Source organism: Perca fluviatilis, chromosome 18 (genome assembly GCF_010015445.1).
Source record: "Perca fluviatilis chromosome 18, GENO_Pfluv_1.0, whole genome shotgun sequence".
Classification (NCBI taxonomy): domain Eukaryota; kingdom Metazoa; phylum Chordata; class Actinopteri; order Perciformes; family Percidae; genus Perca; species Perca fluviatilis.
Genome location: NC_053129.1, coordinates 33,132,528 through 33,157,511, shown reverse-complemented (window position 1 = coordinate 33,157,511; position 24,984 = coordinate 33,132,528). Strand labels below are relative to the sequence as shown.

Here is a 24,984-nt window from a genome sequence, read left to right as displayed (position 1 = left end):
GAGTTAACCGTGTTGGAGGCAGACAGTCATTTAGATTTGGAGTTAATCTTTAGAGTAGTTAAATGTAATGTTTGGTGGTACGTCGGTGAGTCATGGGTGTGTTTACTTCTGTTGCCAGGCAGTCTGCTTTGCTCTAATCCCCCTCTCTTCTCTACTACTTCTTGCTTAATCACAGATTATGTTGTCTGTATGCCTTCTGGTGTTTCACAGAATACTGAAACGAACAACGAGTTGAACATAAACATCTCCGTGCATGCTCGTAGTGCGCGCCATCTACGGACACCATGCACAGACTGATCTCATAAAGTGGCGTATGTATGACACGCCAATTTGTATGCCATTTTGGCTTGTTATCAAGACGCATAATCGCTTTTTAGCGTGTTTTTCAACGCTGTTCTGCCTCCATTGACCTACATTACGTGTGGATTTTTGCCGTAGAGAGTAGTATGAAAGGACGGAAGTCCGCAGAGGGAGGTTGGTTGGGCTGGTGGATGGGTAAAAGAAAGGACTTTCGTCCTGCATGTGGCTTTTTTTTTTTTAAGCCTTCCCCAATGTTTCTTTCCTAAACCCAACCGTTTATTGTTTGCCTAAGCGTGTAACGTTGATCACCGTCGTGTTTTTGTCGTTTTTTTGTGTTACTAAAGCCTTTCCCAATGTTCTTTTCCTAAGCCCAACCTCTTTTTGGTTGGCGACGCCACGTGGTGTGTATGTTTACATCCGCTGTATACAGCGTAGACAAACACGTGGATAGCTCAAAATGCATCCAGATAAGGTTTACGCAAAGTCATGATACCACGTTGTCGTGCACATGTATATCCGAAGCTTAATGCTCTAGGCTGGCTTGATTTCAAATTTCAAAGCCAAGCAAGCTTGTAGCAATTTTAGTATTACAGAAACGCTCTTAGCATGTTTTAGGAAAGATTTCTCGAGAGGATCTTTTTTTTTTGCTGTTACATATTTTAAGGCCTTAACTACTGACAGAACGTAAACCGAGATGTGGCAGCTTTGTTCAGCAGCAACCATTCGACCCTGTAACGTAAATTCTGTCTCACGTCTGAGTGTATAAAACCTGTGGTTGTTTCCTCCAGAGGAGTTCAACGATAAGATCCTGAGTCCGGATCTGAGCGACTCTGAGCTGCAGCGTCTACACGGCGAGGTGCTGCACATCTACGAGACCTACTGCGTGGACGAAAGCATCGACAAGATCAGCTTCGACCACTTCATCGTGGAGGAGATCAGGAACAGTAAGAGGCCGTACACCTCGCTGTCAGTGCAGATAAACTCCACCGATTTTGTTTTCCAGTGGTCACTTGAGGCGATGGAAATCTCTTTTAAAAGGTGCACCCCAAAAATTCTGCACATAACAATCGGTATAACAGTTGTAAAATGTCTTCCGTGACTTTATAAACCGAATTACAGTGACGTTGCGCAAACACAAAAATCACTTCTGGGTAGACAGTTGATCAGAAAAGAGCGGCAAAGTCCCGCCCCTTCCGGTGGACCTCATGGGACCTTAAAGCATAACTCTGGCCAAAATGCAACCTAGGGTATTTTTGTGAATATATCCGAGTCAAACTTTTGTTTAAAAGCATAATTAGGACGGAAACACCACCACTTTTAAAGGTGCTGTAGGTAGGATTGTGAAGATCCAGGACTTGTTCAAATTCTTTGGCTATCGACAACTTCTCAGTCCCTCCCCCTTTCTGCTAAAGCCCAAAACTGTCCCCCTAAGCCCCCCACGAGGGAGAATGAATGCGTGTGCCTGAGTGATTGACACGCCCGCCCTTATTGGTGCATCTGTAGGTGGTGACAGAGGAGCTGGATTCTTTTTTTAAATGACCTGCTTCATGTAGTTCTACTGGAACATAGGGTCAGTTTCAGCAAATATGACAGAACGTTTTATAAGGCTTACCTACTGGCACCTTTAAGATTGACCATATATTATCGTTTTTGGTCAAATGGCCATTTCAATGGGAGAGCTAGGGACACTACTAGGATCGCATCAAAATCAACATTTTAAACCACTAAGAAGGCTCGAAACTTTTCTTCAAGTATCACCAGTTGCGCTACACATGAACTTCAGCATTGAGAACATTGTTTGTGTTTTGAACAACTTACTTTAGCAGTTGGTCTTTCCGCTCCGCCATCTTAACAGTCAAAAAGAGTCGATCTGCGAATGAACGCATCTATTGATTTTAGTATTGTTTCTTATATGAGGCTCCTTTTTCAACTACAATGTCAATATTGTTTTTCACTCACGACAAAACAACAAATTATCCGTGCATTTATATGAAACTAAGCTTTAGGAGCTTTCCATCTTTACTCTCCTCCCTGTTACGTTGCATCCAGAGATAAGGTAAAGTTTTTTTCCTGATATTTTTGGTCGCTTTTTTGACGTTTTCTTTTTTTTTTTTTTTTTCTGACGTTTAGTTTATTTGTATCACAAAACATGAAAAGCAGATTACATTGAAGAAATACAAATATACATGTGAGGGTGTGGTAGAAACATGTAACATCTTATGTAAAAACCACAACCAAAGAACATACACTAATGTAGACGTACAAAATCAAGACGTCTTTCTTCTGAATTCTTTTTTGATAGGGGCCAGTAAAAATCGACTTTGGGCAAGTAGAATTTAGTTTTACTTGCCAGACAGCATGGAAAAAACCCTTAGCGTTGAAGCCTTGCCAGTGTAAACTTTCTAAAGAGAAAGCAGTCTGACCTGACGCTGTCTCCCTCTCAGTTGCTAAAGGTCCGTACAGCGGCGTGGTGAAGCTGCAGACGATGCGCTGCCTGTTTGAGGCGTACGAACACGTCCTGTCGCTGCTGGAGAGAGTCTTCACCCCGATGTTCTGTCACAGCGATGAAGTAAGGCCTCAAAAACTCTTATAGATAGATAGATAATAGATAGATAGATAGATAGATAGATAGATAGATAGATAGATAGATAGATACTTTATTGATCCCCAAGGGGAAATTCAAGGTCCCAGTAGCTTAAAGACATCACACACAACATACATCATAAACAGGATCATAAAATAACAAATGAATGATATGGACAATAAAATAAAAGATACTAAATAAAAAATCCACATCAATGTACTAAGGGATGTATACATACATATATATAGCATGTACATCTGATTTTTACCAATGTCGGAGAGTAGAAATAAAGGTTCTGTGTGACATATTTAGACTTTTATAGATTTGTCTTTGGCAATGTTGCAAAGTAACAAAGTACATTCACTCAAGTACCCAACAGAAATCCATGTGCTCCGCTTATTTCTGTTTAACGTGACTTTATAGTTGTACTTCACTACATTTTCCAGAGAAATATTGTCCTTTTAACGGCTTCAACTACTATCTTGAGTGATTGAAACTTATTTCGCACACCTAAAAGAAAACCGAAAGGGTCATACAGAAAATATCACACAAAATAAGAAAGCATATCGACATATAAATGAAAGACAAACACTTGATGAATTTCTTTGACATGTCAAAAATGTCTGACAGCTTTAGTTACTCAGATTTATATTTTTGCAAACAAATAATATGATTGTAGTATAAAATATGTTGTGTTATTATTGATTAAATGACCCAACATTATATGAAATAGTTAAGTAGAAAATATTGCTCCATCAACAACGGAATATGTAATAATGTAAGTGACAGGCTTCTTTTTTTTTTTTTTTTTGGGCTTTTCCACCTTTTTACTGGATAGGACAGCTAGGTGAGAAAGGGGGAAGATATGCAGGAAATCATCACAAGTTGGATTTGAACCCTGGACCTCTGCTTCAAGGCATAAACCTCCATTTTTATGTGCGCCCGCTCTACCCACGGAGCCAACCCGGCCACACAGGCTTCTACTTTTGATACCTAAAGTACACTTTTACTTGAGCAGAGTTTTCCCGGCCATTATAAGGTTAATGTGCAGCACCTAAGCCGAATGAATTTCACTAAAAGACTTTTCTCTCTAGACTAATCTAATAATTGTAGTTGGACTTCTTTAACAAGTTTAGTCTTCAAGCTTTTTGAGTGTTATTTATTTATTATCTGTGTCTAACGTTTTAGACACAGATATGGTGATAACAGTCATCCAAAATGATGTATAAAAGAGACGCAAAACTATCACAAAGAGACATAAACCCACTATAAGGAGACACAAACCGACTACAAAGAGAGACAAACCGACTACAAAGAGAGACAAACCGACTACAAAGAGAGACAAACAGACTACAAGGAGACACAAACCGACTACAAAGAGAGACAAACAGACTACAAGGAGACACAAACAGACTACAAAGAGAGAAAAACAGACTACAAGGAGACACAAACAGACTACAAAGAGAGAAAAACAGACTACAAGGAGACACAAACAGACTACAAAGAGACGCCAAGTGACCACAGACACCCAAAACAACCCCAAAGAAAACAAAAATGACCAAAAAGAGACACAAAAACTAGGGCTAGACCGATAATCAGCCCATTTTTTTTGGTAGTTTGCAGATGATCTGTATCCGTGTTTTATTTGGCTGATAACTGATTGTGGCTCTCTATCTGACACTCTCTTACTGGGGATTATGTAGAAAGTTTCTAATTTTGGTATTTTGCACTTATGTGAAGCACTACTCATATAGTTTATCTAATCATATTTGCTCCAGACTTGAAACTTTTATGTACTGGTACATTGTTTCCTTTTGTTGTGCAGTACTTCAGACACCTGCTGCGGGGAGCTGAGTCTCCAGCAAGGAACTCAAGAATCAACAGGTTTGTGATATAGGCTAGATTGTTGTTAAGTTAATTTGGTATGTGCAAGTTCCTCTGTTCTCAATGTTTGGGCTTTCAAATGTAAGATTTTGTATTTCTTGAAAACCATATCGATTCATAAAATCCAGTGTGGTGTAATCGGTGGCGATGCTGTAATGCTATGTGGAGAGGAATCCGCCGACACTGTTTCTTGATTATAAAGGTTTATTCACATCCAAGAAATCAGCATCATGTACAAGCTCTGCAGAGCTCGGAGAGGACCTGTTTTCCCAATTCTCAAAAAGTCACTCTGGCTTTCTTTGTTTGAACATGGTATATCTATTCTTCATAACTTAGGGTGGGATCGATAACTGACCAATGGCTTCAAGCCAACTGGCCTTCTTTTCAACATCGTGGGGGCCCCATTGATAACACCTTCCAGATGTCTCCAGAGAGGTGTCCTCTGAAAGTAGGGCAAGGTTCATCATGCCATCTTTGTTACCAAAAACTTAAGACAAGTTTATAAAAAGTCCGTTAGAAGTCCAGATACTACATTTCCCCCCTTCGAGACTAATTAAGTCTCGAAACAAAAAGAGTAACATTATTACAAAATAACAATTTCCATTACATCAGGTTTCTTGTAGTATAACCTTAGCAATAACACACATTTTCATAGAGTGTGAACAATGTCAGGAAATGTAAACAAACATTTTATGGAGTGTAAGAGCGAAAAACCTGTCTGGCAGCTTTCTTCCCAAATATCCATCAATCAATCTAGACAGGAACATTCTCTCACGGCCCCTCTGCCCCAAGCGACCACCTTCAGTACTCCAGATCAATTAAAAATCTTTTTATCAATTCCTGTAATGTCTTGGTGTAATCGAATACATATGACAGCCTCAGAAATCAAAATAAAATCAAAACAATGTCCAAATTCTGACTGATCAAATCATCAGATCTGTAAAAGGACCTCGCCTTACCTAGACCCCGCTGTCAAAAAACATAAAAAACATCTGAGGTATCCACATGTATCCCACAACAAAACATTATTCTTCGAACTGTTTAATACAAAAGAATATGACAAAAGTAAATAATATTCATGCAAATATACGTATATATGTCAGAGAAAACATAAGAATGTATCCACTGCAGCTCCTTCGCAGTGTTGAACTTTCAGTGTAGTGTTGATGGAATCTGAACATCTCCTTGTTCAGAGTTATCCAGTCCATTTTATTATCCATATTCAAGTATTTGAATCTCCCTTTGCACATTCCCCCATGTACTCTGGAAGAAAAGAAAACGCAACCAGTATCTTTGCAAAACAACAGATAAAAGAAAACATCAAATAAAATATAAAAATTACTATGAATGAATCAAAAATAATATGAATGAATCACATGAATCACATTCCACCAGAAATCCATGTTTTAAAATCTGCCTTTTCACCATGGATGTATAAGTAAGAAGTGGTTTTAACAAACTTTTGGGGGTCAGTTCTTGATGTAAACATTAACCTGGTGCATTTTAAAACATATTTGAGTTTCTTCATGCTTGTATAATTTACAGCAGAAGTTCCCTAAGACTAGGGTTGGGTACCAAAACCCGGTTCCACTATTCATTCATTCATTCAAACCTTTATTTAACCAGGAAAAAACTCCTTGAGATTACAAATCTCTTTTACAAGAGGGTCCTGGCAAGTGGCAGCAGCTTGGTTTCAATAAATACAAAGACAATAACGAAATAAAAACATAGACACACTTTCACTCATCATATTCAAACACCAGTGTCATCATGAAGAAAATCTGGGTCCTAAAATCAATTTAAAAACAATGACAGACAGACTGCCTTTCTGCAAGATCTTTTAGAAAGCCTTTTAAAAGAATAAAGTGAGACCAACTCCTTCAACTGTAGCTCATTCTGAACCTGATTCCATGCAGATGGTGCTGCAAAATTAAAAGCCTTTTTGCCAAAGTCAGTGCGGGCTTTAGGGACTGACAATAAAAACAGATCCTGTGAACGCAAGTGATATGTCCCTGCAGACCTCGGGAGGATGTAAGCATTCAAATAAGGAGGAAGTAATCCTAGTACTGCTTTATAAATAAAAAGATGCCAGTGCATCCAACACCTAATTGAGAGGGAGACCCACTCGACCCGAGAGTAAAGCAAATAGTGATGAGTATGAGATTTTAAGTTTGTGTACCGGTTCCTACGCAACTGGTAGGAATCGGACCGGATTAGAATGCAAATTTCGGTTCCTCATTTTGGTTCCACTTAATGTGTTGATTGAAATATTTTCCCTCTGTAGGTCCGAAACGGATCTCAAAATATCACACTTTCTCTTGCTTATTATATATTTAAGTACTTTAAAACGTTAATATAGTGTTCAATTTAAATAATTTTCAATTAAAAAAAACTCTATGAAAAAAGCCTTTCTTTTATGTCATTTTTCAGTTTTTCAAGAATCTGTTTAGGAATCAGAATCGCTTTAAAAGTACCGGTAAAAGACTCTCTTTTATATCCAAGATAAACTGGTGTTGCAACTGAAACGTCACTACACCTGATTGATATCGAATTAAATGAGAAATGTAATCGAATCTGGACCTAGTGAATCAATTTGATTCAGTTAATTATTGGCGATACCCAGCCCTTGTGTCTAATGAGAACAGCCCTCTGAATATGCAGCTTTAAGTTTTAAGTCCTTTTGAAGGTGTTTTGTCCAAACGGTCCTCTTTTAGCTGCTGCTTCTGCATCTTATTCCAGAAATAGCTTCAGTTTGGAAGAAAACAGGTGAGTAGGTCTTCGGCATGTTACCTGGCCTTGCACAGTCTGCTGCCTGCAAGCTGCTGGATGTAAACAAACCGTGCACAGTGTTAAACATCCAGTGTGGTGCATGTAGAGACAGTTTATCTCACTGTAGGCTTCTCTGACAATAGAACCGATGTTAACATCAGGAGCCGCTGCTGGGCTTTTGTGCTCGTTGCCATGTTACCCTGACACTTGCTCTTTGTTTTTAACCTCATGCCTAAAGCGAGATTTATGCTTCTGCGTAGAATCTACGCCGTGGCTACGTACGTAGCCTGACGTGCACCTCCCGAAAAATGTTAACTACGCCCCCCCCCCAACTTTTCGTTCTATATGGTTTTTAAAGGAAGTTTTAGAGGCGAATGTCTCAGGTGGTTAAGTAATCTTTAGTCCCTCCTCCAAAGCGCGCTAGAGGAAGGTCTGGCTACTCCACATATCATTCAGGGATGGGAGGAAAACGTGCTCTGGTTTAATGCCATTTCTTTATCCGTCGGCAACAGAGCAGTCCCGGAAGTGAAACGTCAAGGATATAGTCGAAGTAATCTTTGAATCCTTGGCATTGATCCACCTCCCTCTTAGCTGTTGTAAAAGTCTGACTCACTGCCCTTTTTAGAATAGCAGAAGTTCCTTCGGTGAGTTTAAAGATGGGAAAATAATAACTGATTAACCTGATTGACTTTGTTGAATCAATCAGGCCCTTTGCCAGGCGCTTAATCATTGTTAGAAGGTTCTTTTCTATTTTCAAAATCGAAACCGCCTCGTTACACATTAACTTCAACTTTATTATCCCTTTTTATAGGAAATTTGTTACTGATTGACAGCCCAACAGCAACAAACTGAAAAAAGTCCACAGCGCAGAGATGTGTTTTTTTAGTGACTTTGTGCTGCTTGTAGCTGTTTTTTAACTGCATGTCATTTTACAAACCTGACTGATAAATATGCTTGTTTTCCAACATTGAGCACGATCATGATAGAGAGAAGCACCGTAGGGGGGGGGGAATTGTTTTTAGATTAGATGAGATGTGATTCACGAGGGATTTAACGCAGGTCCGATGCTCTTAATGTCTCAACGTGTTCCTCTGTTCACCCTAGAAACATGTCGAAGCGAGGGGAGACGTTCGGGATCAGCAGAATCGGCAGCAAAATCAAAGGTGTGTTCAAGAGCACCACCATGGAGGGAGCCATGTTGCCGCCCAGCGCCATGAACGACATCGATGATGACCTGGTGAGTTCTTCTTTTTCACAAGTCCAAACATGAAATCTCTGGTTACATTTCAACCATAAGTTGTCTAGTACAGGCATTATGCAGAGTCGGCTTTACTTCCTGAGGAGGCTGCGGTCATTCAGTGTCTGCAATAAGCTCCTCTGGATGTCGGTCATTGCCAGTGTCCTGTTTTATGCTGTGGTGTGCTGGGGAGGCAGCATTAAGGAGAGAGGGCAACTGAACAGGCTGGTAAGGAAAGGCTCTGTTGTTGGCATTGAGCTGGAGTCACTCGCAGCAACTGCAGAGAAACAGACCAAGCGTAGGATGCTGGCGATCATGGACATTGACCGCCACCCACTACACAGCACGTTCATTAAACAGAGGAGCGCGTTCAGTGGCAGACTTCTGTCACTGAACGCGCTCCTCTGTTTAATTTAATTACGTTAACACTAGCTCAACAGGTGTCGTTATGTGTCTCCCTGCAGGTGGAGGAGGCGACCGTCGTGATGGAGGACGACTCGCCCGCCGAGCCGGCCAGCACACCGGGCGCCCTGCGCAACCTGTCGGCCTGGAGCATCACCATCCCCTACATCGACATCTACGACGACGAGGTCAAGAGGGAGAGGATCCCCGTCTTCTGCATCGACGTGGAGCGCAACGACCGGAAGGAAGGTGAGTGAACGGGGGCCTCATCTCTCACAGGACTACTCTGGTGATGTGATACTCCAGCCTTCATTTACTCTCTCAGAAACTTCTCCGACATGATTTCACTCAGTTTGCGAAGCTGCGGGCACATCGTGCTTTTAATGTTTTTAGTGTTGTACATTGTAAGCCTTGTATTGTCTTCCCATAGCCTGACAAGCCAGACCCACATCCAGATGTTGGGTCTGGGAACTCACCATTGGCAGGGCTCAATCCGAGGGGCGGGATAAACGGTTGTCTACTTCAAATTCTCTCTGCACTCATAGCCAACCAGAGCAACGCTAGTTGATAGATTAAACTTTTGCCGTATCCGGTCGGCAAAACTCCGAACACATCTTCCTTTTTTTAAGAATGACTTCAGTGCTTAACTCAAAGTCTTCCCGAGTCGCGAAAAGCTGATTAGAAAGACCGCTGTTCGCCAGCAGCAGCAGCCATCTTCTTTGTTTTCAAGTAGCAGGGAATTCACGCGGAGCTGCCGCAACTCTGCCATCCTTATGTTAAGCCCCGCCCACCGACTCTTTACACAATGTGATTGGCCTGACCAGAATTTGGTTTTACCAGCTCACAAGCCAACGGAGAGTTGCTAGACTGACCCTGGCTGTAAATTACATTTGCTGCCGCTAGGGGGCGTCTAGATTTCTAGGCTAGTTTTCCCATCGACCAAAATTGACCTGGTTTTGGTTTGCCTAAAGTAGCCTGTAAAGTATCCCCCATTTCTGTCTTACATCTTCTTAGCTTCATTCCAACTTATTACCATTACTTGTTTTACACTTCTGTTTGGAATGTATAGTCACTGCACCTCATTTACATGAAATGATGCCTTTTATTTTTTATTTTGACTAATAGTTAAGATCAAAGGAACATATGTTTATGTATTATCACAGATTTTGACCTGGGTAGACCATGAAAGTAGTGATCATCAATATTTATTTTAGTGTTGCATGTTATTTTTGGGGAAATTTGGTTGAAAGAAACCTATATTTCTGATATAAAAACTTCAAAGAACGGGTCAAATTTGACTCAAGGACAACACGAGGGTTAAACAATCAACTAAATCAAAGTGGAGGATGGGAGGAGGATTCGGTATTTGGTTTTGGATTCAGCAGAATCTTAACCAGTAGATTCGGTATTCAGCCGAACCCCAAAAATCTGGATTCGGTGCATTCCCGACACTTTTCTTATACCTCAATTCTACCCTCAACTATCCTCTACACATGTTTTGTAATGTTTTTGTTGTGATGTTGTCATGTCGTGTTTTCTTCTTCGTCTCGCAGTGGGTCATGAAACTGAAAAGTGGTCGGTTTACAGAAGATATCTGGAGTTCTACGTTCTCGAATCTAAACTCACGGAGTTTCACGGTAACGCTTAAAGACTTACTTTAACAATTTGTCATGTTTCTGATGAGAAAATTAGCTTGTTATGAATCTGTTCTGTAGATCTTTTCTGAATCATCTTTTTCTCCAGGCACCTTTGCAGATGCTCAGCTTCCATCCAAAAGAATTATTGGACCAAAGAATCATGAGTTCCTCACATCCAAAAGGGAAGAATTTGAGGAATATTTACAGGTATGAAACCTTGATATCATTAAAAATGACTGTAGTAGCTCATGTTTTGCAGTTGTCTTTGTCTTTGGTGCTGAGCACCTGTTTTGTGTGTGAGAGGAATGAGATATTCAGTGTTAAATACATTGCACAAATCTTTACATCCATGCCGTCTTTTAACAGTGTTAACTTTGTCTGTAAGGTTCAGCACCACAAAGTAGGAAATAACGACATAAACGCACTTAAAACGGACAAAAAGAGAAACCGTGTTACTACGTATCGTCTTTACTTACAGGCAGAAGCACAAATATCAAGGAAAAAAATACCAAATGAATGATCAGATGCCACCACAAGTACAATCTTATTTCTGCAAGAAACATCACATATATTCTGTAGATCCGTTATGTACGAGATACACAGATCGTTTTTATGTTCAAGCTTGGCCTGGCAGAAAGTCAAGTTTGTGTTCGGGAGAATACCAGCCGGTAAATATCTAAACTGTAAATATACTTGTGTGTGTGTGTGTGTGTGTATGTGTGTGCGTATGTGTCTGTGTGTGTGTGTGTGTGTGTATGTGTCTGTGTGTGTGTGCGTATGTGTCTGTGTGTGTGTGTGCAGAGACTCCTGCAGCATCCAGAGCTCAGTAACAGTCAGCTGCTGGCAGACTTCCTGTCTCCTCACAGCATGGAGTCTCAGTTCCTGGACAAGATGCTGCCGGATGTCAACCTGGGTATGAAATTAACACAAATAATTTCACTTTTTCTAAAACCTTTCTTATCCACATAGAAGTGGCAGCTAATATTATATATGTTGATTCTAGTCATATCGCTCAGCCCTAGTACTCCAAAATGAGTTTTAGAAAATGAAAGAATACTTCGCTTTTTGACCCATTTTTGTATCAAGAGGCATTAAACCCTCCTACCTACCGGTCCACGTTGAGCTGACAGAGGTTTTTGATTTGACTTTTTGTGGATCGAGATATTGGATGGATTGGGTTACAGGCTCCCCTCAACTCTTTCCTTTGTGCCTGAATATCCACAAAGCTTATACTTTTATAATCATGTGGCTGCAGTGTAAAGTTAAATCGTATTTATTGTTCATTCGATTTGTTAACAGAGTGTTTGTTTCACAGGAAAGATTTTCAAGTCTGTACCGGGGAAGCTGATAAAAGAGGTGAGTTGAAATGCTGCTCTAATGATGACAAATAATGTAGGTATTTGTCCTTATGTCCATGTACACCTAAGCTAAGCTAATAAGCTGTCTTCTGTAGTTTTATGTTTAGACCTGAGTATGATATCAATCATCTAACACGCAAAAAAAAAGACCAAACGGTGGAACTATTCCTTTAAGGTATTAGCTAATATCAGCCATAGCCAATCAAATTACCTCATCTGATTCCATTTAAAACAATGAAATTAGAGAATAACTTTAATTTTTTTCCCCATACATTATTTTTGTGAAACTGACCCACTGTGGCTTCAGAGATAGACCTTTAAGACCTCTTTAAGACCTTTCTGTTTAACCAGAAACAGCTCTGAAGTTGCTAGCTCTAAACCTAGTTTAAATAAACAGGACTTTTAGCGTGTATAGAGCCAACATATTTCCACATGTAAATCAGTAAACTATGTGTTTATTTCAACCAAAACTAGAGTTGTGATGGTTGGAAAAGTGGAAAGACGACCAAAAACGTCTTTTCATAGTTTTGTTGTTTCTCTCGACTTTGAATGAAGTGTGTTATACGATGCTAAATTTACATGGAGTCTGGTGGGTTTAGCGAACGCAATTTGGCGGATGTTTTTGTTTAAAAAAATTATCTTACTCTTTAACAGAAAGGTCGACCTCCTTAGAAATCCTTTTCATAATGGCGTCAGACACTTAGAATATTAGTCTGAGTCTGTCAGTGGCAAAATGAGCACTTTTGTGAAGATAAATACAAGCTGGACAATTGTCCTGTTAACTTACATTGTAGCTTGATTCTCTGCTGTCGACTGCAGCGATCTCTTTCTTAATACTGGACCAAGGTCAAAGATTGTTGTTCCCATCAGTCACTTAGAGACAAAAACAGGAACACAGGGTTGAAAAAACAGTAGTTTGTACTTTGTTACATTACAACACTGACACTGATTGATCCCAAACATTGTGTTTTCCAGAAAGGACAGAACCTGGACCCTTTCATCCAGTCCTTCTTCAACTCCTGCGAGTCGCCCAAACCCAAACCCAGCCAACCAGAGCTGACCATCCTCAGCCCCTCCGCTGAGAACAACAAGAAGGTGAAACAGAAACTAAACATCTCTCTCTCTTCTGCTCACATAAGAGCAGGGTGTTTACTCTGAAACTCTCCGGCACATTAACCTTCAAGTGGTCAACACATTAACTTTATCAAAAGTGATCTGCACGGAGCTTTCCTGTCAGTCTGTAGAGAAAGTTTATCAGGTTTGAGAGGAAAATGAATTTCAGGGAAGAAAAGGGAGTGTCAGCCTGTATAATTAGCCTTAATGTTTTTTCTCTTTTAATGCCAAAAACAAGGCCAAACATCCATTGTGTTTCCCTTATATTCATTCAGCCGTTAACTGCAGAAACGCACCGCTAACCACAACTGTGTGTGGTTAGTTCACGTCAGTTCAACTGCTGAAGTCAGTTGAACAGGTGAAGCGAAGATAATGTCTGTAACGTTAGGGCCCCTGCACACTGGCTGCGTGGCGTGAGCGCGTCAGCTGTGTGGCATTTCCGTTTTTATTTTGGCTCCCATGTTAACCGGTTAGAGCGTGCACACTGCCTGTGTGACACACACGGCTCGGAAAACGCGTACATGCTAGAAATAGGACCGACGCCCATTTTTCATGCGACACGCAAGCGTGTTGGAAGCGTTTCCAGGCAAAATAGAATACGAAAAGATGTTTATATGTCATTTAGACACAAATACATTTAATAAATGACATGTTGATGTTTGAAAGTCTCTAGGTTTGGACATAAATGCACATATATAAATGTAATTTAAAAAAATAATAAGAAATAATTATCAATTTTCAAATATTGCACCTGTCAATACAGAAGGAAATATTCTGGAGCCTATTCTGCCGTCAATCCTGCCGACGTTGTCTTTGCTGTAATCAGATCAGTATATATTTATGTTTATGGGAAACATACATGTGTCCAGACAAGGCTAGCAGCAGCAGCAGTGCAGCGTCAGACACCGTTCTGGTGTGTAAAGACGTAGAAAACACCACGCAGCCGCCACGCAACAGAAACGCCACGCTCACGCCACGCAGCCAGTGTGCAGGAGGCCTCAGCCTTCTGGTAGTCTCGCATGGCCAGACCGATCTCCACAGCGCTGACGAGAAAATGCTAATTAAAACAGATCAGTGATGCTTTTTTGCCGTCTTTGTTCAGCGTGAAGTGTGCTAGAAGTGATGTAATGTAGCGTTTTACATGTATGTAGAGTGAGCACTGTCCCGTTCAAACAAATAGCCCTACATTGCTTGTAAAATAATAATTGGAATAACAGGTGAACAAGCTTTAAAAATGGCATATTTATGCCGAAGCGAAGTGTTAAAGTGTTGAGCTGAGAACGGAATTTGAATTTTGTAAGGTGTTTATAACATGGAATACCAAAATGATCCCAGGCATTCGTGCCACAGATAATTGCTGATTTTGTTTGTTATAAACATGAGAATGTGCAGACTGCGAGCCTGTTAACTCCACAGATTGTCCCGTTCAGTGTTCTGTCATCATTTCACTTTAACCTGCAGCTCTTCAGCGACCTGTTCAAGAATAACGCCAACCTGTCAGAGAGTTTGGAGCGGAAACAAAACCACAACTGCTTCATGGAAATGGTTTCTGTAGACGGCATGTATGACTACATGATGTACATCGGTAAGTGACCCTCACAGAGCTGAACTGCTGTCTTGGAGTGGAGGAGATTACTCTTCGATAAAAGTTGTACTTGAGGAATTACAGCTTGTTTATGGGAACCTGTTGCTTCTGACACAGCTTATTTTTTCAGTTATTTGTCCTGTGTGTATTGAAGCATCCTCTTTAGTCTGTCTCTGTGTTGTGTTTTGACTCTTCAATCTATCTCTATGTTTTGACTCTTGAGTCTGTCTCTGTGTTTTTGTTTTTGACCCACAGGTAAGGTGGTGTTCCACACGGCCGACTGGCTGCACCACTGTCTGGCTGCCGGCAGGATCCTGTTTAAGAACACGTTTGAAGCCTACATGGATCAGTACATGCAGTCCAAACTGGAGCACATCCTCCAGGAGCACCATATGGTCTCCCTCATCACACAGCTCCGAGGTCTGCGCTTCCTCTTCTAGACTACATCTACACTAACACTCAAAGTTAGCAGGACTTAAAACATGTTTAAGTGGACAGTGGAGTTTGAAAAAAAAGCAGAATGTGAAAAAAGTAAAATTCCTGGCTCAGTAGCAGCATCTATATGGGCTGGTTTGAGTATCTGCAGTAGGGCTGCATGATATGAGGGAAATATGTTGAACTGTTAAATATTGCAATAACGATATTACTTGCGATAGATAAACAGTGTACTCAAAGTGTAAGTTCTGCTGCTTACAACAAATTGATTTTTTCATTTTCTTCTTACGGGACGTCCTTAAGCTCGAGCCCTGCCTATGTCATGTAGAATAACAACTATCACCATAAAAGCATATGCATAAGCAATAATTACCCACTATCAGTGCTCGGTGTTGTCATTTCTTCCCGCAGACGCCGTGTTCTGCGAGAGCAGCGAGGAGCGAACCGCTGAGGACAAACAACTCCGAGCCAAGCAGACGTTTGATGAGATGATGAAGTATTTACCAGGTCGGTCCTCAAGTCACACAGACCGCCGATATCCATAGAAGTATGAAATATGACCCCTGGAGAGAAGAATGTTCCGGTCGTAGCACGTTGTTGGTTTTAGTCTTTTTTATGGGATTTATTTACGTGAAGAAAATGTAGAATATTAGCAGACTTATGCTTTATAAGCGCTGACTTAGTGTTTTAATGAAAAGGGAAGCAGCAATAAACCGAGAGAAGATCTCCTCTCACTTCCCCAAAACTCCATTTCAGATCTGGTCTGGTCTGCAGATTCCAACTATCAGAGAAGAGAACTGAATTCATTCAGAGCCAAAGTTTCACTACGTGTCCTGACAGAAATACACTTCCAGTTTCTGTTATCATATGAGCAGGGATGCACCGAATCCAGGATTCAGCTTCAGATTCGGCTGAATATTGGGCTTTTTGACGGGGTTGGGTTTCTGCCGAACCTTTAGAATTTTTTCCCACCGAAACGAACCCTACGCTTGCACTAGGTGCGCTACGCTAGTCACCGTAGTGACGGCGCCGTTGATTACGGGAAGGTGTTTACGTAGGTGGAGCGTTCAATGCAGCAGGCTGTGAGGAAGTGGACATGGATCTGGTGAGCAGTAGGCTGTAAGAAAGTGGACATGGATCTGGTGAGCAGTAGGCTGTGAGAAAGTGGACATGGATCAGGTGAGCAGTAGGCTGTGAGAAAGTGGACATGGATCAGGTGAGCAGTAGGCTGTGAGAAAGTGGACATGGATCTGGTGAGCAGAACAAGTTGTTGTTTGGCAGTACTTTCAGTCAAAAGAAGGCCATTCAAGTCCAGAATACAAGTTGTGCATGAAGGAATCTCCAGCCAGCAGCCAGAATGCAGCAACTTCAGGTACGGCAAAGGAAGGACAGTCCCTGTTTACTTCATTCATGTGTTCATGGACTGAGGATGGGAGGAGGAGTCAGCACAATCTCAACCAGGGGGTTCAGGATTTGGCCTAACCCCAAAAATCTGGATTGGGTGCTCCGTTACCTTCCTCTTCCTTTGTGTTGGCGTTCTAACCTCCGGTGGATTTGTGAGGACTCTGGTTAACTGCTCCTCAGATCTCTGCAGGGTAAATCCAGACAGCTAGCTAGACTATCTGTCCAATCTGAGTTTTCTGTTGCACGACTAAAACTACTTTTGAACGTACACATGTTCCACCAAAACAAGTTCCTTCCTGAGACTATTTAGCAGAGGCACCGTGGCTCCGTCCGGAGCTTAGCCCCGCCCCAAGATGATTGTGATTGGTTTAAAGCAGTGGTGCTCAAGGTTTTTTCAATAATGTTCCCTCTTTGAACAGTTATTTGAAGCCATGTACCCCCCCCTAACCAGCATGAATAATTTTTGGTAGAAAAAAATGTATAAAGAGGAAGAATACAGCGATGTCAGCGATAGATTTATTAAACAACAGCCTTGATCTGGAACACATTTAAATGCTGATGAAGAAAGGAGACAAAAACTTTAAAAAAAAAAAAGTAGAAAGAAGGAAGTCGGAAATGGTAATAAACCCAGTAGAAAGAAGGAAGGCAACAATAGGGCGAAAAGTGACAAAAAATTCAAATAAGTGACAAACTTGGAGGAAAAAAGACAGTAGAAGTAACTACAGCCTTGGAACTGATAACATTTAGCAAAAAATGTCACGTACCCCCTGCAGTCCTCCAAAGTACCACTAGGGGGACACGTACCCCCTGCAGTCCTCCAAAGTACCCCTAGGGGGACACGTACCCCCTGCAGTCCTCCAAAGTACCCCTAGGGGGACACATACAGTCCTCCAGAGTACCCCTAGGGGGACACGTACCCACTGCAGTCCTCCAGAGTACCCTTAGGGGGACACGTACCCCCTGCAGTCCTCCAAAGTAACCCTAGGGGGACATGTACCCCTGCAGTCCTCCAGAGTACCCCCTAGGGGGACACATACCCCCTGCAGTCCTCCAAAGTACCCCTAGGACATGGGACATGTACCCCTGCAGTCCTCCAGAGTACCCTTAGGGGGACACGTACCCCCTGCAGTCCTCCAAAGTAACCCTAGGGGGACACGCCCCCTGCAGTCCTCCAAAGTACCCCTAGGGGGACACGTACCCACTGCAGTCCGACACGTACCCACTGCAGTCCACACAGACCACCATTTGAGAAACACTGGTTTAAAGAAATTCCAATAAACCAGAGCACGTTTTGCTCCCATCCCAGAATGCTGTGTGGACTAGCCAGACCTTCCCCCGCAGCGCTGTGGAGGAAGGTCTGGCTATGCGAGACTAGGTATATCTGAGATGGGATTAACACCGCTCCTTATTACTGTACTCAGGAATGTGCTACATCCAAACATGCTCCATCAAGACTTTAGAGCGGTCCGAGCACAGATGAGTTGCGTCATGTGGTTCAGTAGATTTTAAAGTGTGCGTGTTTGATTTCAGACTTTGTGGTGAAGTGCATCGGCCAGGAGAGGAAATACGAAGGCATCCGACTCCTCTTTGAAGGTTTCCAGCAGCCTGTCCTCAACAAACAGGTAAACAACTTCAACCCAAGAGGACATTTACAGGGGGACAAAATGGACAACAGGCCTGCAGTCAGCGGTTAGGGAGAAGTATTTAGATCCTTCAGTAAAATTACTAATACCAAACTGTCAAAATGCTCTGATACAAGTTAAAGTCCTGCCTTGCCCCCCCCCTCTCTCTTCCTCAATAGCATTTAAAGCTACAGACACAGAAATGGCACATCCTAAGGAAAGCTCATTGTGGGACTGGCTCTAGTGGCTGTAGTTCTAAACCAAGGCTGAATTTCGGGAAAGAGACTTCAGATACAGTATTAGGGGACCACTAAGGTCTATATAAAAGAGACTTCAGATACAGTATTAGGGGACCACTAAGGTCTATATAAAAGAGACTTCAGATACAGTATTAGGGGACCACTAAGGTCTATATAAAAGAGACTTCAGATACAGTATTAGGGGACCACTAAGGTCTATATAAAAGAGACTTCAGATACAGTATTAGGGGACCACTAAGGTCTATATAAAAGAGACTTCAGATACAGTATTAGGGGACCACTAAGGTCTATATAAAAGCATCCAAAAAGCAGCATGTCATAGGACCTTTAAATTATTAAAAGTAAAGAACTCTCCTCCCATTGTAGAAAGAGTAAAGGATCTAACCAGTTGTGTGTTTAATGGTCTCATCATCTCAGCTGGACTTGTAGCTGTTATATTATAGGCTAGTTTCCTTTATAATCAAACATCAGATTTTGTGTTTTGTGTGCAGGAATCTTAATGTGTAAAGTAACTAAAGCTGTAACAGATGAATGTAGCGGAGTAACTAAAGTAACTAGTAACTAAAGCTGTAACAGATGAATGTAGCGGAGTAACTAAAGTAACTAGTAACTAAAGCTGTAACAGATGAATGTAGTGGAGTTACTAAAGTAACTAGTAACAAAGCTGTAACAGATGAATGTAGCGGAGTAACTAAAGTAACTAGTAACTAAAGCTGTAACAGATGAATGTAGTGGAGTTACTAAAGTAACTAGTAACTAAAGCTGTAACAGATGAATGTAGTGGAGTTACTAAAGTAACTAGTAACTAAAGCTGTAACAGATGAATGTAGTGGAGTTACTAAAGTAACTAGTAACTAAAGCTGTAACAGATGAATGTAGCGGAGTAACTAAAGTAACTAGTAACCAAAGCTGTAACAGATGAATGTAGCGGAGTAACTAAAGTAACTAGTAACCTAAAGCTGTAACAGATGAATGTAGCGGAGTAACTAAAGTAACTAGTAACTAAAGCTGGAACAGATGAATGTAGTGGAGTAACTAAAGTAACTAGTAACTAAAGCTGTAACAGATGAATGTAGCAGGAGTAACTAAAGTAACTAGTAACTAAAGCTGTAACAGATGAATGTAGTGGAGTAACTAAAGTAACTAGTAACCAAAGCTGTAACAGATGAATGTAGCGGAGTAACTAAAGTAACTAACAACTAAAGCTGGAACAGATGAATGTAGCGGAGTAACTAAAGTAACTAGTAACTAAAGCTAGAACAGATGAAAGTAGCGGAGTAACTAAAGTAACTAGTAACTAAAGCTAGAACAGATGAAAGTAGTGGAGTAACTAAAGTAACTAGTAACCAAAGCTGGAACAGATGAATGTAGCGGAGTAACTAAAGTAACTAGTAACCAAAGCTGGAACAGATGAATGTAGCGGAGTAACTAAAGTAACTAGTAACTAAAGCTGGAACAGATGAATGTAGCGGAGTAACTAAAGTAACTAGTAACTAAAGCTGTAACAGATGAATGTAGCGGAGTAACTAAAGTAACTAGTAACTAAAGCTGGAAAGTAACTAGTAACCAAAGCTGTAACAGATGAATGTAGCGGAGTAACTAAAGTAACTAGTAACTAAAGCTGTAACAGATGAATTTAGTGGAGTAACTAAAGTAACTAGTAACTAAAGCTGTAACAGATGAATGTAGCAGAGTAACTAAAGTAACTAGTAACTAAAGCTGGAACAGATGAATGTATCAGAGTAACTAAAGTAACTAGTAACTAAAGCTGTAACAGATGAATGTATCAGAGTAACTAAAGTAACTAGTAACTAAAGCTGTAACACATGAATGTAGCAGAGTAACTAAAGTAACTAGTAACTAAAGCTGTAACAGATGAATGTAGCGGAGTAACTAAAGTAACTAGTAACTAAAGCTGGAACAGATGAATGTAGCGGAGTAACTAGTAACTAAAGCTGGAACAGATGAATGTAGCGGAGTAACTAAAGTAACTAGTAACTAAAGCTGGAACAGATGAATGTAGCGGAGTAACTAAAGTAACTAGTAACTAAAGCTGTAACAGATGAATGTAGCGGAGTAACTAAAGTAACTAGTAACTAAAGCTGGAACAGATGAATGTAGCGGAGTAACTAAAGTAACTAGTAACTAAAGCTGTAACAGATGAATGTAGCAGAGTAACTAAAGTAACTAGTAACTAAAGCTGGAACAGATGAATGTAGCGGAGTAACTAAAGTAACTAGTAACTAAAGCTGGAACAGATGAATGTAGTGGAGTAACTAAAGTAACTAGTAACTAAAGCTGTAACAGATGAATGTAGCGGAGTAACTAAAGTAACTAGTAACTAAAGCTGTAACAGATGAATGTAGTGGAGTAAAAAGTCCAATATTTCTCTCTGAAATGTAGCGGAGTAGAAGTAGAAAGTGGCATGAAAAGAAAAGGCTCACGTAAAGTACAAGTACCTCAACATTTGGACAGAAGTACAAGTACTGGAGTAAATGTACTTGGTTCCATTGGGCCGGTGGCTGCAGTGCGTGTGAGCTCGGTGAAGCTGTGTGAAGCTGGTCTCTGCCGTTGTGTCTCCTCAGATGACGTACGTCCTGCTGGACATCGCCGTGCAGGAGCTGTTCCCTGAACTCACCAAGGTAAACAAGTGCCAGAGGAGAATGTAAAGAGATTACACAGGAACAGACACTCAAGTTAAATGATGTTTGGGAATGTAAACAGTGGGGGGAACAGTGTTTCCTTTAGGATTGTAGTTTTTTTTAGCAGTGGGGGGGCAGGATCATTTAAAAGACAACCGTGAGCGCTGTAGATTGTGCTTCGGCCCTATTTCTCATACCGTGGCGGCAGAAATGTTGCCATGGCGGGCCGCCATTTTCAAATCAACATAGAGGAAACAGTGGGGGCAAAAGAGGACTACAATAACCGACACAAGATTCATAATGTGAGCATCAGTTCCTCACCTCAATCACTTTTTAATTTTTTTCTCTTTTTCATCAAACCGCAGTTTTTGCAAGTTCCCGCAATTTCATCGCATAAAATTGCATAAATATCATATAGCACATTCGATCGCATTTTTTAAGAAAACGTGCCGCATAGTCAAGGATTTTTGCCCGCAACAATCACAAAAAAAACTCCTGGAAGGACTGGAATATACACAGAAAAACACTGCTGTCCTTTTTCTACACAAAGCTAGAAAAAAAGGTCCCGTAGGCTACCGGTAATGAATTTCATGTAACGGTTCCTAAGTTGGTACAATAAACCGAGTACTCAACTTAAATATAGCTTAAAGCTATACTGCGTCGTTTCTGTCCCCCCATGAGGAATTCTAAGTAATGACAACAACACTGTCGGCGCGTCCACACGACACAAGCCTTCCGTGATCGCACCGATCAGAAAAACAAGAAGTGGCGTTTGAATATAGCCTTCGTGCAAACATGGTTAAAAACCGGTTCTTCAGATGGACTTTTTTGCTCCTGCATATTTAAATGTAGGTCAGGTGGTGGTGTTAGTTTGAGGTCTGCACAGATGGCTCTTCAGTATTCAGCCACAACAGATGAATAGGAATGTATTCAGTAGGTCTCTGAATATGAAGGGAGGGCTGTGTGACTGTAGGTGCTTACAGTTTACAGCATGATGGGTCTGCATACAGTAAAGGCTTTACTTGATAGAAATTCTGCATTTTCCTGATACTTCTGACAATTTGAGTAACAAAAATATATACTGTATATTATCTTTGAGTAAATTAAACCCCAATTTTAAAAAAATAATAAAATAAACTGGTTAAAAAATAATATTTAAATCAGGCGCCCGGGCGGCTTAGTATGTAGAGTGCTCGGCCTTATGAAGAGGTTTATTCCTCGACGCAGAGCGCCAGGGTTTGAATCTGACCTGCATGTCTCCCCTTTTTTTTTTTTTTTTTTTTTTTCTCTTTTTTTTTTTCTCTCTCTCTTTTTTTTTCTCTCTCTCTCTCTCTCTCCTGTCATACGTAAGCTGTCCTGGCTATTAAAGGCTGAAATGCCCAAAAAATAATAATTGTTAATTCAAGTTTATGTTCTGCTTGTTCAACGGTTGTTTGTTGGTCATTGGTCCTCACATTGGAGAGGATTTGAATAGTTATTTTTATTCTGAAAAAGTGTGTGTGTGTGTGTGTGTGTCTGTGTCTGTCTGTGTGTGTGTGTGTGTGTGTGTGTGTGCTCTCTAACCTCTGAATGCCTTGCCTAACACTGCTGTGCACGTTTCCTCCTCTGCAGGGAGCGAAGGAAGCAGTCGTCATGTGAAGCAGTCGTCATGTGAACACTGTATCCACATCCTGGCTTATGGAAAATCCTCTGGGATCATCTTTACATTCCAAATGTATATAGATAAACTAATAAAAATATATATATTTATTGACGTCACCGCATGTTGTCTTTTCTTTCACTACCAATGACAATATTTGCACATTACGGAAAGTTATTAACCCTCCTTTTGTTCTTGGGTCAAATTTGACCCGTTTACAAAAACTTTCTATATCAGAAATATGACAAAAGAACGTTGAAAAAAGTGACAAATGTTGGAAAACGCTGAAAAAAGTGACAAAACATTGCCATAGGTGACAAAAATACTTCTATGCTTCCCACTCTCTCCCATCCTAAGCAGCTGCTCGGTCATCAGCTGATCTTCAGGCTTCCTTGATCCCTTCATCCCTTCCACCACTGTCCAATCAATCAATCAATCAATCAATCAATCAACATTTATTTATACAGCATTTTACAGTAACCAACAGGTATCCAAAGTGCTTCACATCAGAAACCAAGACTAAAAGACACATATAACCTATCCTACAATAAAAAGAATGACACACAGAAACATCATCTCCTGCACCATGTTCATTAAACCTATTTCACTCTTAACGTCTCTCCTCAATGAAGTATAGTATGTCGATAAAAGTCATAAAAAGTCATTAAAGTCAGTGTAGTATGTCGAAAAAAAGTCATAGAATAGTATGTCCAAAATAAATCACAAAAAGTTATAGAATGTCGAAAAAGTCATCGTATAGTATGTCATAAAACGTCATAGTATAGTATGTCATAAAAAGTCATAGTATGTCATAAAACGTCATAGTATAGTATGTCATAAAAAGTCATAGTATGTCATAAAAAGTCATAGTATAGTATGTTGAAAAAAGTCATAGTATGTCATAAAAGTTATAGTATAGTATGTTGAAAAAAAATCATAAAAAGTCATCATATATTATGTCATAAAAAGTCATAGTATAGTATGTCGAAAAAAATCATAAAAAGTCATAGTATAGTATGTCATAAAAAGTCATAGTATAGTATGTCGAAAAAAATCATAAAAAGTCATAGTATAGTATGTCGAAAAAAGTAATAGTATAGTATGTCATAAAGTCATAGTATAGTATGTCGAAAAAAAATCATAAAAAGTCATAGTGTAGTATGTCGATAAGAAAATCATAAAAAGTCAGTGTAGTATGTCAAAAATAAACAAAATAGTCATAGTATAGTATGTCCAAAATAAATCACAAGAAGTCATAGTGTAGTACGTCGAAAAAAGTCATAGTATGTCGTAAAAAATCATAAAAAGTCATAGTGTAGTATGTCTAAAAAGTTACAGTGTAGTATGTCAAAAAAGTCATAAAAAAGCCATAGTATAGTATATCCAAAAAGACAAGTAAAAAGAAAACGTTTTAAAACCCAGTCATAGTATAATATATAAAAAAGTCGCAGTGTGAGCTCTCTTCCTGCGCGGCCTTCAATCGTACGCTTGCTCCCTAAAATAGTCCTCAGTCATCAGAACCTTGAGAAGCCCTGATGCTACATTTGGTTTCAAAATGGTAACAAGTTAGTTTAATTCCTCCTCCCATCCCCGGAGGGGGAATCCCTGTCAACATTTGTTTGAGTGAGGCATCCAGCTGGTTTAATCTCAGGACGAGGCTGTGGTTGAACTGGGAAGCTCTTCTCACTGAACAGCGAAAGAGAAAACGATGAAAAGCCGACCGTGTCCTGTACGTGACCCAGGCCGTTTCCAGCTCTGTGTCGTCGTCTCCTCTCGGAACTAAAGAAGCAGAGGGAGAAGCGTTTCCATGGAGTCCTAACCTGCTTGTTTTCAAGCATCTTGGCAGCTGACGTCGGTGCAGACGGTGCCAGCTGTGTTTGCACTCAGTGACCGGACTAATAAGGCCCGACATTAACAGGCAGCCAGCGTGGTTCAAGGAAATCCTTCACACAGAGGACGCCTTGTTCTCTCAGCTCGGAGAACTCCGGTTGAACCACGCTGGGTGGAGCAGACCCGAGAGTCTGCTGAGCACTGCTTCTGTTTGAGATGACGTTCAGTACATGTAGGCGTAATTATCAGAAAGGATGTGGTGGGGGCGGGGGGGGGGGGCTTA

At 40.7% G+C, this 24,984-nt stretch overlaps 1 protein-coding gene across 6 annotated transcripts in view; it reads left to right on the top strand.

The window, feature by feature from the left end:
* LOC120546933 (sorting nexin-14-like) overlaps positions 1-22,990 on the top strand; it is a 41,214-nt gene extending 18,224 nt beyond the window's left edge. For 4 of the 6 annotated variants that reach the window (XM_039782191.1, XM_039782192.1, XM_039782193.1 and 1 more), the window contains exons 14-30: positions 1,089-1,244; positions 2,745-2,869; positions 4,710-4,768; positions 7,508-7,534; positions 8,642-8,774; positions 9,239-9,425; positions 10,730-10,813; positions 10,920-11,020; positions 11,615-11,726; positions 12,129-12,169; positions 13,147-13,266; positions 14,746-14,869; positions 15,125-15,289; positions 15,716-15,811; positions 18,239-18,330; positions 21,176-21,232; positions 22,844-22,990. In XM_039782191.1, the coding sequence (XP_039638125.1) occupies positions 1,089-1,244; positions 2,745-2,869; positions 4,710-4,768; positions 7,508-7,534; positions 8,642-8,774; positions 9,239-9,425; positions 10,730-10,813; positions 10,920-11,020; positions 11,615-11,726; positions 12,129-12,169; positions 13,147-13,266; positions 14,746-14,869; positions 15,125-15,289; positions 15,716-15,811; positions 18,239-18,330; positions 21,176-21,232; positions 22,844-22,870 (1,706 nt within the window). In that variant the 3' untranslated portion in view covers positions 22,871-22,990. The remainder of the gene's footprint in view (positions 1-1,088; positions 1,245-2,744; positions 2,870-4,709; positions 4,769-7,507; positions 7,535-8,641; positions 8,775-9,238; positions 9,426-10,729; positions 10,814-10,919; positions 11,021-11,614; positions 11,727-12,128; positions 12,170-13,146; positions 13,267-14,745; positions 14,870-15,124; positions 15,290-15,715; positions 15,812-18,238; positions 18,331-21,175; positions 21,233-22,843) is intronic. The other 2 variants (XM_039782195.1, XM_039782194.1) reach the window with 1 other exon arrangement.
* Positions 22,991-24,984: the final 1,994 nt, after the last annotated feature.